This window comes from Centruroides vittatus, unplaced genomic scaffold (assembly GCF_030686945.1).
Source record: "Centruroides vittatus isolate TY-2023 unplaced genomic scaffold, ASM3068694v2 contig_474, whole genome shotgun sequence".
NCBI classification, from domain to species: domain Eukaryota; kingdom Metazoa; phylum Arthropoda; class Arachnida; order Scorpiones; family Buthidae; genus Centruroides; species Centruroides vittatus.
In genome coordinates, this window is record NW_027122266.1 from 964445 (window position 1) to 979383 (window position 14939).

Sequence of the window (14939 nt, forward strand, 5' to 3'; positions counted from 1 at the left end):
TGTAGAAGAGTTATGAAAAATTAACTTAATTTTTTTGTTATGAGAAATTTATTAAATATTTAAATTCTTTTAGATTTGAAGAAGTTTTAAAATCTTTAATGTACGTTTGAAAGGCTGCATTTATGAAATAAACGAGTGACAGGCCTTACAATTTTGAATTTATTTACGCCCAGGCGACACGGCGTAAAGGGCAAATAAGGACAAATGCTTAAATGAAAACCATATTAAAAATTTGTTTATTTTAGCTGCCATTACTATGTTTACCACGAAGTGTTAAGGAGATGAAATCAAAGGGATGGTGGGGTGTTGAGATTTTATAGTGGCCTATATTTATAACTATGACAAATTTAGAGTATACTAATCAATGTTTAGAAGTGTATAGCGAAGAGACAGACGAGCAGACTGACAGACAGACATATTTTTATATTCACTGTATGTAGATTATAATAGATAAGAAGCCCCTCTGCACCACTGAAAATAGGTAAGGGATTATTTCCCCTACTTTAGTGGGGAAAAAAATCTCTTATCTATCGAAGGTTAGACTAGAAGTTTAAATCTGGCCCTGCATTTCATATAGAAATTAGGAAAAAAAACTGCTTAAATTTATAGTGTAAGTGCTTATAAAAATATATTGTGATTTTCATTTAAAATTTCTACCTTATTATATAGAGCAATAAATTTGGTATAGAACTGATCCTTACGATAAACTGAGATCAATAATATATCAGGCAACCCTCTAAGCCCGCATTTCTCAACCGGTGGTCGAAGACTCTAGGGATCTACGGTTTATCATAATATGGTGTTTTTAGGGGTCCGCGTCACGAGAAACGTTCAGAATCACTGCTTTAAGGTGGACAATAGTTGCGTGATCTCACATTTTAAAAATTTAAATTTTCTAATCGAGATGAGTTGATAATGATAATAATAATGATAATAATAAGTGCAAAGCCCAAACGGTTAGGAGTTGAAAGTTGAAATTTGGTACACAGGATACGTCACGAGAATGTACACTAAGAAGAAATTTTTCGAAATTCACCCACCGCGGGGGAGAAGGAGAGGATTAAGGCTTATCCTAAGAAACAGTTTCTACTGTACTATTTAAGATGCGATTTTTTATTTTTAACTGCGCTTTAGTAAGGTACGCCATGAGAATGCACCCTAATAAAAAAATTTTTGGAAATCCCCCGCGGGGAAGAGGTAGAGGGTTAAGGATTACCTTGAAGAACTCGGCTTCTATTGTACTATTTTAGATGCGGTTTTTGCGTTTTTGTTAGAAATCGGGAAATCGAACATATTTTCAGACTCACCTAAAAATTTTCTAATTAGCCTCGGAAGAGAGGGAAAACCAATTCTTGCACCCGATGAAAACGGTACGATCGGCTATAATTTTATAATATTAATCTTCGCTATCGTTACTTTTTGTCCGAACAACGCCGCTCTCATCTGCTAGTAATTTATATTTTGATTCATTCTGAAAATAGATTTTTTAAAATTTAAAATACGATTAAAAATTTCAGCCCGGATTTGTGACGATGTAACAACAACTAAACGATTTTTTTTCTTATTTCTAAACAAACAGATGAAAATATAAGCCAAATTATTCCATGTTTAGAAAATAATAATACAGTACAGTATTTAAATCTAAATTTAAAATCTTCATCTCAAGCTGTTTTTATCGACTGGTTTGATTTATATAACCGGAAAGCCTAATTATAAAAACGATGTTTGATTTATTTTTTAAAGATAAATGAATAACAAAAAATCAATTTTTACAAATAAATTCTCAAATAAATAAAAAGAATTTTGATAAACAACAAATTGTTTTAAAAAATAAAAAAATGTCAGTAATTATAATTCGATACTTAAATTATATATATAAATACTATAAATAATTATTTCATCACATATTTAATTTTTAATTAATTTTAATGAAGAGAGTTATATTAATTAATTAATTATATTAATATATAAAATAACAGAAAAGTATATTAAAATCTCATTTATTAATAATCATTTATAAAAATTGAAATATAACGTTTGCAATAAAATTAAAATAAATCAAATTTAAAATATTTTTTAAATATGTATTTATATTTGATCGTTAATTCTAAAAATATAATTTGTTTTCTTGGTTATTATATAAAATTAAAGTTTTAGGATTAAAAAACAAAGTATCTGTGTATTTAAAAGCGAACAAAGTCACTTAGTTCACACATTCTCATTGATCAACTATTGATTAACCGAAGGATTAAAAAAGTTTTGTGATGTACAGTACACTGAATTTAATATTGTGTAATATTGTACAGGGCGATTCAAAAATTACTTGCAACTTTCTTTGAAACCATGTAGAAATTATTCAGAAGACTTAAAGAATCGGATAAAGGAAACATTTTACCTCGAACATTTATTTTCGTTCGATATAACTGCCATTATTGAATGGCAGACACCTTAATTCAATATCTAGCGAAACTCGAAACAGCATAAATGTCGTCACTTCAGTAATGGCGAGGCTGCGGTGATTCGAGTTTTGAGCTTATTTGCAAACAACGGTGAATTACAAACCAGATCTTTAATGAAACCCAGAAGAAAAGACAGAGAATTATCAAATCTACGGAATGAACTGACCCTTCTCGACCAATCCACCAACCTGGAAAACGTTTATTCAGGAAATCCAAGACATGGGTTGGTGCAACATCTTTCTGTGTCATCGCCATTTAATTGTGGAATCAGAAAATTTTCCAGCATATTAAGATACACAATTTCTCTCGCGAATGAAAAAAGGGGCCATACACTTTATTATTGATAAGAGCACAAAACACATTTACTTTTGAACCGCCGAGAACATGTTCCACATTATGGATTTTTGAAGCATCAAATCTTTCAGTTGTGGGTGTTCACTTTACACTGCGATGAAATGTAGACTCGTCGCTGAAGGTAATGTTGTTCAGGAATGTATAGTCTTTCTTAGTTCGATGCAATATTTCTGCGCTTAATTCTGACGAGCCATCTTATATGCGTCAGTAATCTTTTGAAACATTGTAAATTTCTATGGTTTTAAGTGCAAACAATTTCGTAAAATTAGCTACAAGGTTGGTTGTGAAATTTCAGTTTCACGAGACTCTTGTCGCGTTGATATCTTACGAAAGAAACTCGTTTCACTAGTTTCATGACATTCAAAAACACGTGGTAAACCAGTGTATTTGCCTTGGCGAAGAGAACAACCAGTTTTAACAAAACTTCGGTGCTAAGACCAAACTGTAGATCAACTTGGAGATTCCTTGCGACACAGCAAGCATGTAAAAGCATCCATTTTTGAATTGCACTTCTCACAGTGACAGAATTCGTTACTACGTCACTACATGTGACAAACTTGATGTGTTTTGCTATAAATTGATGCGTCGATCAATTTTATAAGTCTTCTATTTAAAATTCTATATGCTTTCAAAGTTGCAAAATTCTTTCTGAATTACCCTGTATAGTGCTAAAATTACCAACAGAAACAAGTAACGTGGACGATTATATTTAAAAGTTAGAACATATAAAAATATATTTGTAAGTAAAATTAGATTGATTTAATCTTTATTTACGAATTTTCCACATGTAATTAATATTTAATCAATTAAAAACAAAACAAAATCAAAAGATAAGTGGCTTTAAATGGGTTTAATCTGTTCATGAAGTAATTTTTTTCATGTTATGTCTTCTACTAAGCTATATCGATTTTATTTAATTTAGAATATTGTTTTGATTACTGAATAAGAATAATATAATTTTCTCGGTTAAATGTTTTGTACAGTATTTATTCTAATTATTTTATTGTTTATACATTTTCTACAATAAAATAATTTTAAAATTATTTTATTGTTAACATAAAATAAAATAGCACAAAAAAAAGAATAGAAATAATATATTCAATCTATGATTTTATTGTTTTTAAAGATTAAAATCACGAAAAAATATTATATATTTACTAAATAACTGGTTAATTAAATAATTTAACTTTAAATTTAATTATTATGCAGAAAATTCCCTCATAAACAGAGATCTGAACCAAAAAATTTAATTGAACTTTTTGTTTTAGCTTTTTCATTAGCAATGATACTGCATTATTATACATTTCCTCTTTAGGATTTTATTACTGTTGTTTTATTTACTTATTTTTCGATACGGCATTAAGATCAACATTTTAGATATCTTTTTTTAAATATTTAATATGTTTCATTCGATTTATAATTGAAGATTTTAATAGAGTTAAAAAAATCCTTTTAGCTTTTATTTCTTAGAAAATTTCAATAAAAGTACAATCATAAATTTTTCAAAATTGAAAAAATTCTTAGAAGTTATTAAATTGAAAAATAATATTATATAATTGCAATTATATTTTCTCTTTTTTATTTTCATATTTTATATCTTTAAAGGACGTTTCTTTCAACAGTTATCATCCGAGACTTTCTTCCCAATTACAATTTTGTAAAGTATTTTTTTTTTGCTCTTTTGTTCCTGTTCTTTATCAAAAAATTGAAAGTTACTCAGTTTACTAATAAGACATTAAAGGAAAAATACTTCGTCTTCGAAAACAAAATAACTAAATCAATCTATATCTAGACTAAATGAAGGAAAATATCTGACCATTCCTCTGAGATTATTATTTTTTTTGTTCCTTTCTTCGCGATTACAATAACAGAAAAAGTGAGACAGAGAAAGTGCATTTTATATTAGATTATCGAAAAAAATGTACTTTGACGTTAAAAGATGTTAATAATAAGATTTATTGTAGACTAAGACAATTTATATGTCACATTTCATTTCAAAAAATATTTCAGAACCCGGTTATTATTTTTTCAAATTTCAGAAAAGTTCCTTAAATTTTCCAATTTCTATGTTTTAGAGATGATTTATGGTATCAAGTATATAAAATTTCGAATAGTCTTTATGGAGTTCTTAATGAATAAATTGAAATATTCGCTATGAAGATTTCATTATAATTATATTAATTTAAAAATATCTATTCATATAATAATATTCAATACAGCTTCCATTAGATTTTATTTTATAATTTAACTTAAAATTATACAAAAAAAAGAGAATGTAGAATTTTTACTTTGATAATGCAATATTAATATATACTTTCGATATGGAAATAATTTTGTAATACAAAAATAATTAAGCAATTAATTTTTTGGAATATTCTAATTAAACGTCTATTATTTTTTCCGTCTTATTTTGGGTTTTAGTTCGTCTAATTCCGAATCCATTGGACATTCTTCTCTAGTTCTCTTAAGCTGCTGAAAAGCTCGAACTGATCTTAAAACCTCTTCAACGCATCTCCCAACGTCCACATCATTGATAGTAGATTGTCGAATTCTTCCTTTGTCATCTATGACGAATGTTGCTCTAAAGGCGATTCCTTCGGCTTCGTTTAATACCCCGTAATCTTTGGCAATTCGACAGTTTTTGTCAGCTAACAGAGGAAAGTTCACTTGTCCCACTCCACCATGTTCTCTATCGGTGCATAACCATGAACAATGACTTAAATCACTATCAGTAGAACATGCCACTATTTCGCAATTTAAGCATTTAAATTCGTGTATTCTTTCGCTGAAAGCGATAATCTCTGTTAGACAAACATAATAGAAATCCATTGGATAGAAGATGAGAACTAAATATTTTCCTTTGTAATTTGACAACTTGATTTCCTTTGCTATGCCATTGATTACTGCAGTGCCACAAAAATCTGGAGCGGATTGATCCGAAACTGTGCAAGTTCTATTTGTACCTCTTCGTGAATCATTTCCGTTTCCCGATTTCACTTTATTTGAAGCCATTCTCGATTGTTAATTCGTTATTCCAAAGTAAGAATAAAATATTAATTTATTTTTGTTGATTTCAACAATGTTAGATATAACTTATTTCATAATAATTAATAATATTAATGCCTATATAACGATAAATTTCAGAAATGATTTTTTATATTTGAGTTAAATAAATAAATAAAAACTAAATGAAAATTTTTTTTATCAATTGGCATTCAACTATATTTAATATTTTATAACAGAAACAATAATTAACTTAAAGCCATTTTATCTGTTAAAAACTTAGCTTTTTTAAGCCCATTTTTATCAGTATTTATATCCCATTAACTATAAATTTACCTTTTAGATGCGTGTGGTGAATTATTTTACATCTAACTGTTTTTCATTCGGTTAATATTGTGCTATAATAAACAATCATAACAACATACCACTTATTTTAAAGATAAATATTAAGGAAAAAATTCACAAATGCCTATTTTGACTACGTAAAAATAGTTTCGATCGCGAGAGGTTCTAGAAAGTGCGGAATCACAAAGTCCTTTTTTATGTAAATTTATGTAATATAAATTCTTTATTACATAAAACTTAATATTATACAACCAAGTTCGAATAGCAACAATTATATATTTGTGTGTATCCGAGACTCCTAAAGCGCTAGACACTAAGCAAAAGCTTAGAGACTGTGTCTAAAACATTGATTGAATAATGACCATATAGAGTTCATTTTTAAATATAATAAACAATAAATGAAAAAATATTTTAAATATTTATTTATTTCTTATAATTTTTAATAGGATTTTAAAATAAGCAGATTTAAAATTAAGTAATCGAAACTGGTGGTTTGATCTTAATATTATAAAAGATGATATAAAAATATATTAACATTTTTTCACTTGAATTAAATTTTTTAATTCTAAATTTAAAAGAAAATATTTTTAAAAATTATAGTAAGAAATTCATCAATACAAATCAGAGAATTAAGAAAGTATGATAAATACCATGATATATTGATAGTTTCCGGATGGATCACAATCTGCCAATGCCTCATCTCCGACGAACATAAGCATTATGTTACAGAAGTGTTAAATGTCTAGCGAATAAAAATTTTCTTTATGTCAAGAGAAGATTATTTATAACTACCGTTAGACTTAGATACCCAATTATTGTGAATCGCACAGACAATTTTAGAATATTTTAATATAGTAAAACGTGTGTTGTTACACAGTGTAATCTATCATAATCACAATCTCATTATATACAATAGAATTTTACATCTATTCAATCAATTTTGCAAAAGAATAACTTAATTCCTTTCGTCTAAATGAGATGGAATAAAACGATTTCTTTAAGAAATACATTTGTTTAATAGTTCGTGCTTCATTAAAATTCAACGCACCCAATTTTAGCTTTTTTTTTTTTTTTTTTTTGTCTCGCAGAGGAAGATTTTCATTGTTTCAGAATGAAATCCTGAATTAATGTATAGTTCTCGAAAAACTGTTTATTGCTACAAATATTCGAATTAGTATAAATTTATTGCATAAACATTCTTTCTACTTCTTTTTCCTACTTTTTCAAAGTTAGAATTCCCTGGAGATGGGAACTCTCATCAAAAATTGGTTTTTCAATTTCTGTTACGTTAGCGACTAAATCTAACTTATTGTAAAGTATTATCTCTAGAGTAAATTATCATTAAGGAACTCTAAAAGAATTATGAAAAAAAGAAGGTAGTTAGTAGAAGTTGTAAATTAATTCTTAATTCAGTTAACAATTCTTTCAAGCTATATCTCATTATTAAATGTCTGCTCTATAATAAAATTATTAATTATTTTCATCTTATCATGTTTCTAATTTAAATACTAAATTACACGATGAAAGATATATTTATTTTAAATTTTACATTCATTTCTAAGAAATTTTAAAGAGGAAAAAAGTACATAGAAACAGAACAAAATAGGATTCTCGAAGAGGTGTAGAGATAAGATAAATATACAGTAATATTTACTTCAGAAAAAGTCACAATCCCCGATCAATATATCTATTTATGGTAGGTTTCACTCCAAGGATAAAGTAAAATAGTCAATCTTAGCTATTCTGAAATACGTGATATATATTCAAAGAAATATTCTTCTGCTTCAGACTATTCTTTACAGATTGTGTTTGAAACTGTCCTTATCATCGTAACTCTGTTTTAAAGGTGCTTTCAGAAAATTGCAGTATTAAAATTCGTTTACTTTTAAGTTAAGGATCTAACCTAGATATTGGTACATAGAATTGCCTTGGTTTTATTTTATTTGCTTATTGAAATTTTCGTAAAATTTTTCATTACACTCAATTTAATTCCAAAGTATATTGCTTAGAATTTAAAATTGAAAAATTAAATGAAATATGTATTTTTCTATCATTTTTACAGAAGATTTTTTTTGGAGACGTTCAATAGAAACAATGATGATATGCTAGAAGTAAGCAAAAGATAGTCCAACAAAATTAATTAATGCCTTTGGATAACCTCTATTTGACCTCTAAAGCCAGCTTTTATGCCAATGACTAGTAAGCTGAAAGGGAAAGTTATTACTGCTACCTATATTTAACTCTCTCCACGATCAGATTTCATTTTCTAAATACCAATTTCTACATTTCATTTTGTCGAAAACTGCAGATAGAATATTTATTTTCTAGCTAATGCAAAATATTCTCATTTCCACTTTCTATCTTTTTTATTTTTATTTAAAATTTTAAAAATTCAATAAAAATTAATTGCTTTCAAAAAATTAAATAATTTAATTCTTATTATGAAGTAAATTCATTCCAAATAAATTATAAATACTTAAAAATTGATCAAAGGTTCCTTTTATTGTTAACCAATATTAAAGAATTTATAAAGATAATTGTTTGTTTCCTTAAAAAATAAATTAAAACTTTATTTTATCTTAAATAAATTATATAATTCTATTGTTGATGATAGCAAAACAAAAAACAAGAAATAAATCAGTGTTCCTATGTTTTAATTGGCGTAAACTATAAAGTATCCTACATGTTTACATCAGAATAAATGCTTAATTACTTCAGAAAACAAACGAAGAGTAGAGCACGTTAAGGGTATCCTTATTAGATCTACTGAGCTTCTTTCCTCTTGTTTATATTTGCTTTAGTTTTATTACATAGAAACTAGTAAAAAAATAACAGCATCCAACCTTATTTTTGCACTTTATTAAGCATGAATGTTTATTATTGTATAAAGAACTCTATATATAGTTGTTGCTCTGAAGCAAATAAATCACTTGCTTTAGTAATTGAAATTATAATAGAATAGTTAGTTCTTAAAATCAATAAAAATCCATTAAATTTATTGATTAACAAATAAATTACAAAACATGAAAAACACTTCGCTTTTTCTCTTCGCTCTTCTAATTCTGTAAATACTTATTTTTCATTTTTAATTCTTTTTATCCTGTGAGTACTAAAAAGGCTTTATTAATCGTACACATCATGGATTCAACCAGGTCTATAATGGGTGCGGACAGGAAATTTTTGGACCCCTCCCAGATTCGACCAGAACCTCGGTAACTTTTCAAGATGTAAATTTAAAAAATAATCATATTTAAAGACAAAATACACTTAAAAATAATATAAACTGTTTACAACGCATACAGATTTTATTTGTTTATTTATTAAAGGTGTTTTAAACATTTAAAACTTTAAATTTGCTTTACGATTAAATGGCAATTTACTTACACGAGTCGGATCATTACACAAATTTTCAAAATATAATCAATCTTCATCTAAGTATAAATTAGACACTATTCAAGAAAACATTTTTACATTTTTCAAAGATAATCATTTTAAATATCTAAAACAATTTTTCTAAAGATTAAAAAACAAACAAATCCACTTCTTCACTTTATGATAAAATGTTTTCTTTTTATTATTTTTATTTCTTGAATAATAATAATAATAATGATAATGATAATTTTCGTAAAACACATAAATCATTCTGAATTCAAATAGAAAACGATTAGAATTTTTATTTCTTTTTATAATTTATTACAATCCTAAAAAATGTTTAGACTTTTTATATTATATATTATATTATATTATATTTTACAAGTTTTTTCATTCAATATTTATTTTAAATTTTTTTAGTTGATCAAATATTTGCGAATTTTTTTTTCATTTTTAAAAATAAAAAACGAATTTTAGAAAATTAATTTATAAATGTTAAAAAACTAAAAATCGCATGGATCTTTTTTATATATTTTCTTATAATTTTTGTAATTTAAGTTCTGTAACTTTTATAATTTTTCATATTTTAGAAATTCTTTACTCATTTACTTTTCTTTTAAGTTGACAACATTTGTTAGATTTTTTCCTATTTAAAATGAAAGAAAAGAAGTTAATTCCAACCAACAGCCAGTAACATCAAGATGGAAAAATCTAGGGATTTTTCCCTAAGGTCCGGAGAAATTTTACGGCACGTACTGGCTCCTACCCCTATAAATTAATGTTATTTTTTCCAAAAAGAAATTAATAAAGATACATTACGTATTTGGATTATCCAAAAAATTGGCAAAAAAACCGGTTGAGGGGCAAAAATAGCTCACTCTACCCCGATCTTTATAATAGTTCTGGGCAGCCCTAACAATAACTTACATTCAAAATATTTTGATTTCTTTAGTGCTGTTACTGTGTTGTTGTAATAAATGTCTTAATTAAATTAATTTTTTAAATATTATTTAAATATTTTTGTAATTATAAAAAAAAAAGAAATAGAAAGAATTGAGAATCTTCTTACTTAAGGCTTTAAATTTTATATGTATATAAATAAATAAATATAGATACAGAACTTAAAATAGAAAACACCAATTCAGATAATGTAAAACTATAAACTTTCCTGAGTATTTTCTCATAGCTAAAACAATTGTAAAGAGATGTTTTGTTTTATCCGGATGAAATTTTCATGCATCAATACGTGATAACAACTGCAAAGACTACTTTTTAAAAAATCATATTGAAATAGCTGTATAAATTAAAAATACTATTATTAAAAGGAAAAAAGAAAAAACGTGTTGCTATGAATTTATTTTTGAATTGACCATTTTCAAGTGGAATTATAAACAGTGGCGAACAAATATAATTCCAACGATAATACCTCTAGGATAAAGTGAAGTGAATACGTTATTCTTTGTACTGTCAATAGCAGCTGTCTTCAAAGCATCTTAGCAACAGTCAAAAATATTTTTAATTTTGATTTCTACTCGAAAAATTTATATATGTAAACATTATTTATTTATAGAATACTTTGAAAGTTTATTCTTTCAAATTAAAAAATAATAATAATTAATTTTTTAGTGAAAGATAAATTTAAAAAAAATTATTTTTTGTGAATTTATCTCAATTAAAATATTCCTTTAAATAAAATTGATAATTAAGCTTAAAAATAATTATATCTATAAAATGTAATTTTAATTAAAATATATAATTTATAAAGTATTCATTACATTAAATTTTTAAAAATAATATAAAAATATAATTTTTAAAGAATCTAAATTTTATTTATAAAAACAAATAGCGAAATTAATTTTACTGTATTTTTTATGTTTTAAAATATTTTTTTAAGAATATCATTTATTAACGTAAATAAATAAAAAAATATTTTTCGTAGATATAACTTTATGTAATTTTTTATTGTAAAAGAAATTAATTAAATAACATTAATTTTAGCAGGTTAATTAAATTTAATGTTGGACCTTATTATATAAAATAGGTTTTCTTTAATAAGAATTAGACCATTTTTAAAGATTTTTTTGTTGTAATTTATTAAAAAGTAATCAAAATTTTTCAATTAAAAAAGACTTTAAAAAATTTTATTAATAATAAATTTAATAAAAACGTTTAAAAAATCATAATAAAATTTTAATTGAAAGTTGAAAAAGTTAAAATTTATTTATATTTTTGTTACAGAAAATATTATTTCATAAACTTTTAAAATTTCATTAATGTATATTAATTTATAAATTGATGATAAAATATTTTAAAATTTTAAAATTAAATTATAAAAATGATTTAAATTTTAAAACACTTGTTAAACGAAAAAAAAGAATTTAATCCTGTTTTTATTCGATTTTATAATTAATAAATTTAAATTATGAACTTGTTGATCAACACACTTGAATTCGGATAAATTCATTTACTTAAAGCAAATTATATCCGGAATAGTAATTTAACACTGAAATTAGATATCAAATAGGGTCCTACTTACAATATAACATTTTAAACAATTAAATAATAAATGATCAAGTTAATCAAATAATTTTAGAATAATCATAATTAATCTACAATAATATCTCTTAAGTAAGCAATATGGATTCGCAGTTAATTAAATTTTAAATTAATGCAATGAATGTTGATGTATATGTAACGAAGGAGTTAGAAGTTTCTAAGCTTTTATTGAGTTTCCTTTATTATATCAATGTTATACCTGTTATGGTTTGTTTACGATCATTTTATGCAATCGAGGTTAATTTTACTGTACAAAACTACTGTAAAATCGATATTCTTATATAATTGAACCTTTAGTAACGGCCATTTGAGTCTGTCTAAACGGCGGATACTTTTTCAAGAATGTTTCTTTTCGAAATGAACATAAAATAACCTCCAAACAATTGAACACTTTTATGTTCTCGTCAACTGTCGTTGCTCAGAGGCTTCACTATATTATAAATTGCAGTTATTAATTTTAAGTTTGCAGACTTATAAATTCACACTGACATCCGTCTGTCTGTTCTTCCCCTTAATCGTGACAATGCCGTCTGTCCTGTTTTTATTTAGTTAAATAGATGAAAGTCGAGACCAGATATGAAAAACCTAGGAGCCGGAGGCCACGATTAACTAAATTAACACGTTATTTTATTTTCAAAAAGTTTCTCCAAAACAGAATTAGATAGATGACCGGCATGACTCTCTTGTTAACAGAAAAAGTATGATGTACAGGGGGCAAGATACTACTAAAACAAGAACATTGTGCATCGAGATCTAAAAAATTGTCACAATAAATAATTGCTCGTTGTATATAGAAAATAAACAAGCTTTATTACTGTTAAGGGCTTTAAATATGAATTTCTAGTTACAAAATTCTCTTGGTTTAGCATCAATGTATGTTAGTATATACATAACGAAGTTCCTGGAAGTTTCTAAAGAAAAAGTTCTCATTTGGTTCTTCATTATATCAATGTTTATACATGTTATGGTTTGTTACGAATTTTATGCTTACCGTATATAATCTAGGTTAATTAATATTCATGTAATATGAATTACATGTTGCTCTTCTAAGTGCAAAAACTAATAAAAATATAATTTATACTACTGTTAAGGGTTCTAAATGTGAATTTCTAGTTACTCAATTGTCTTGGTTTAGCTTTTATTTATCTTTTATATTAAAAAATAAAAAATAAAAATAAAAATAAAAATTGTTTTTATTTCTCTTCGATTGGATTTTGAAGAAATATTATTTCTTCTCATCTAATAGTAGTAATGAAAACAATATTTTTGTATTAAAATTCCCGTAAATGCACAATTAAATTAAATTTTATTTAATTGTATTTCATCGATATAATTTATCGGCGTATAAGACGGAAGCGTAGGAGGAACGTGTTTTCCCAAATTCGGGAAAAACATTGAGGAAGATTCAAAGATGAACAAAAAATAGGAAAGTGAAAAGGCTAACAAATTATCAGTGATGACAAATTAAAAATTTGCGTACTTGTGACTTCATTTGTGTAAAATTTCGTGTAAATCTTTGTCTACTTAACCAAAGTGTCCCTTTAATTCATGTGTATTGCATTGCCTAATAAAAAATACCTTTTTAAAAACGTTCTTTATTAAATTTAATTTATTTGATGAGACTTTTTCAGCAAAACAAAATAAAAAGAAAGATAAAAAGAGTCAATAAAAATTTCTATTATTTGTAATGCGGGTTGGTATTTACACAATTGAAGAAACATATAAACATGCTTTTTCAATTGATAAAAAATCAGAACGAATGTGCAATTAAAAATTCTGTAGAATAGAAAAAACACTCCAAAACAAGATTTGTGACAACTTTTACATATTAAAGAGGAGAAGAGCCTCATAATAAAGGTCAACTCTGCCGGGTAACTTTGATGTGCTCTTGAAGTGCGTGAAAAGAAATTACGAAGACGTTCTTTTAACTATGAAGTGTTTCTTATATTCTAAAGAATTTTTGATGTTTTGCTGATTTAATCTTACAGTTACTAGATACAATAGACGTTAAGGTATTAAGGTAATTGATAGTGTGAACGTAATATTAGTAAAATTTTAGTCAAAGGAATTTTTTTATATACTTAGTATTTTCAGTAATAAATATTGGATAACACTTCTTGCGTTGGAGTAAAGTGTTCTCTCCAATGCTAGATACAATCTAAGCTAATGGTGTATTGAATGAACTCTGATGGATTCGCACTTTGACGATGAGAAGAAGTACTGAGTGTGAAAGCAATTACTTTTAGTATATTGACTAAGATTTCTTTTGCGAAGTGTTATCTATAAAATAGAATTATTTTCTGGAAATCGTTGTTCTAATTAATCAAAGTAAATAAAAAAGATGATACATTTTATTTATAAGAAAAATTTTAATTTATTTCATTTTACAATTTTTATTGACTTATAAAATAGAAAATATAAAATAATATTTAAAAAAATTAATACAGATTTTAATGTTTACTTTTCTATAAATTATTAACAAACAGTGTTCATGTTATTATTATAAATCCAAATTTTTATATAGGAAAAATATAATTGCCACTTAAAAAAAATATATATATATATATATATTTAAATTATAATTTTAATAAAAAAAGTTTTCTTTTTAACGTTACAATCTTATAATTTCTTATTATACGTTTCCCATTCTGAAAACTTTTTCTAAGATGCTTCAACTCCTCAATCTTATCTGTATTAAATATCTTTTATACAACTAAAGTACTTATAACTTCTAAAATTTGTTAGATTTTAATCTTAGATATAATAAATCGACACATTCAATAAATTTTTATGTTAAAAGTTATATAAATAAATACACTCAAATTACAGAAAAGCTTACATTGAGTACCT

General features: G+C 25.4%; 2 protein-coding genes across 2 annotated transcripts in view; one reads left to right on the forward strand and one right to left on the reverse strand.

The window, feature by feature from the left end:
• Nucleotides 1-14939, forward strand: part of LOC136977794 (prolactin-releasing peptide receptor-like) — a 130141-nt gene that overhangs the window by 43151 nt on the left and 72051 nt on the right. The gene's annotated exons all lie outside the window — the stretch shown is intronic.
• Nucleotides 5187-5825, reverse strand: LOC136977766 (peroxiredoxin 2-like). Its single transcript, XM_067273317.1, has one exon. It carries the CDS (start codon nt 5823-5825, stop codon nt 5205-5207), a length of 621 nt encoding a protein of 206 aa, XP_067129418.1. The 3' UTR covers nt 5187-5204.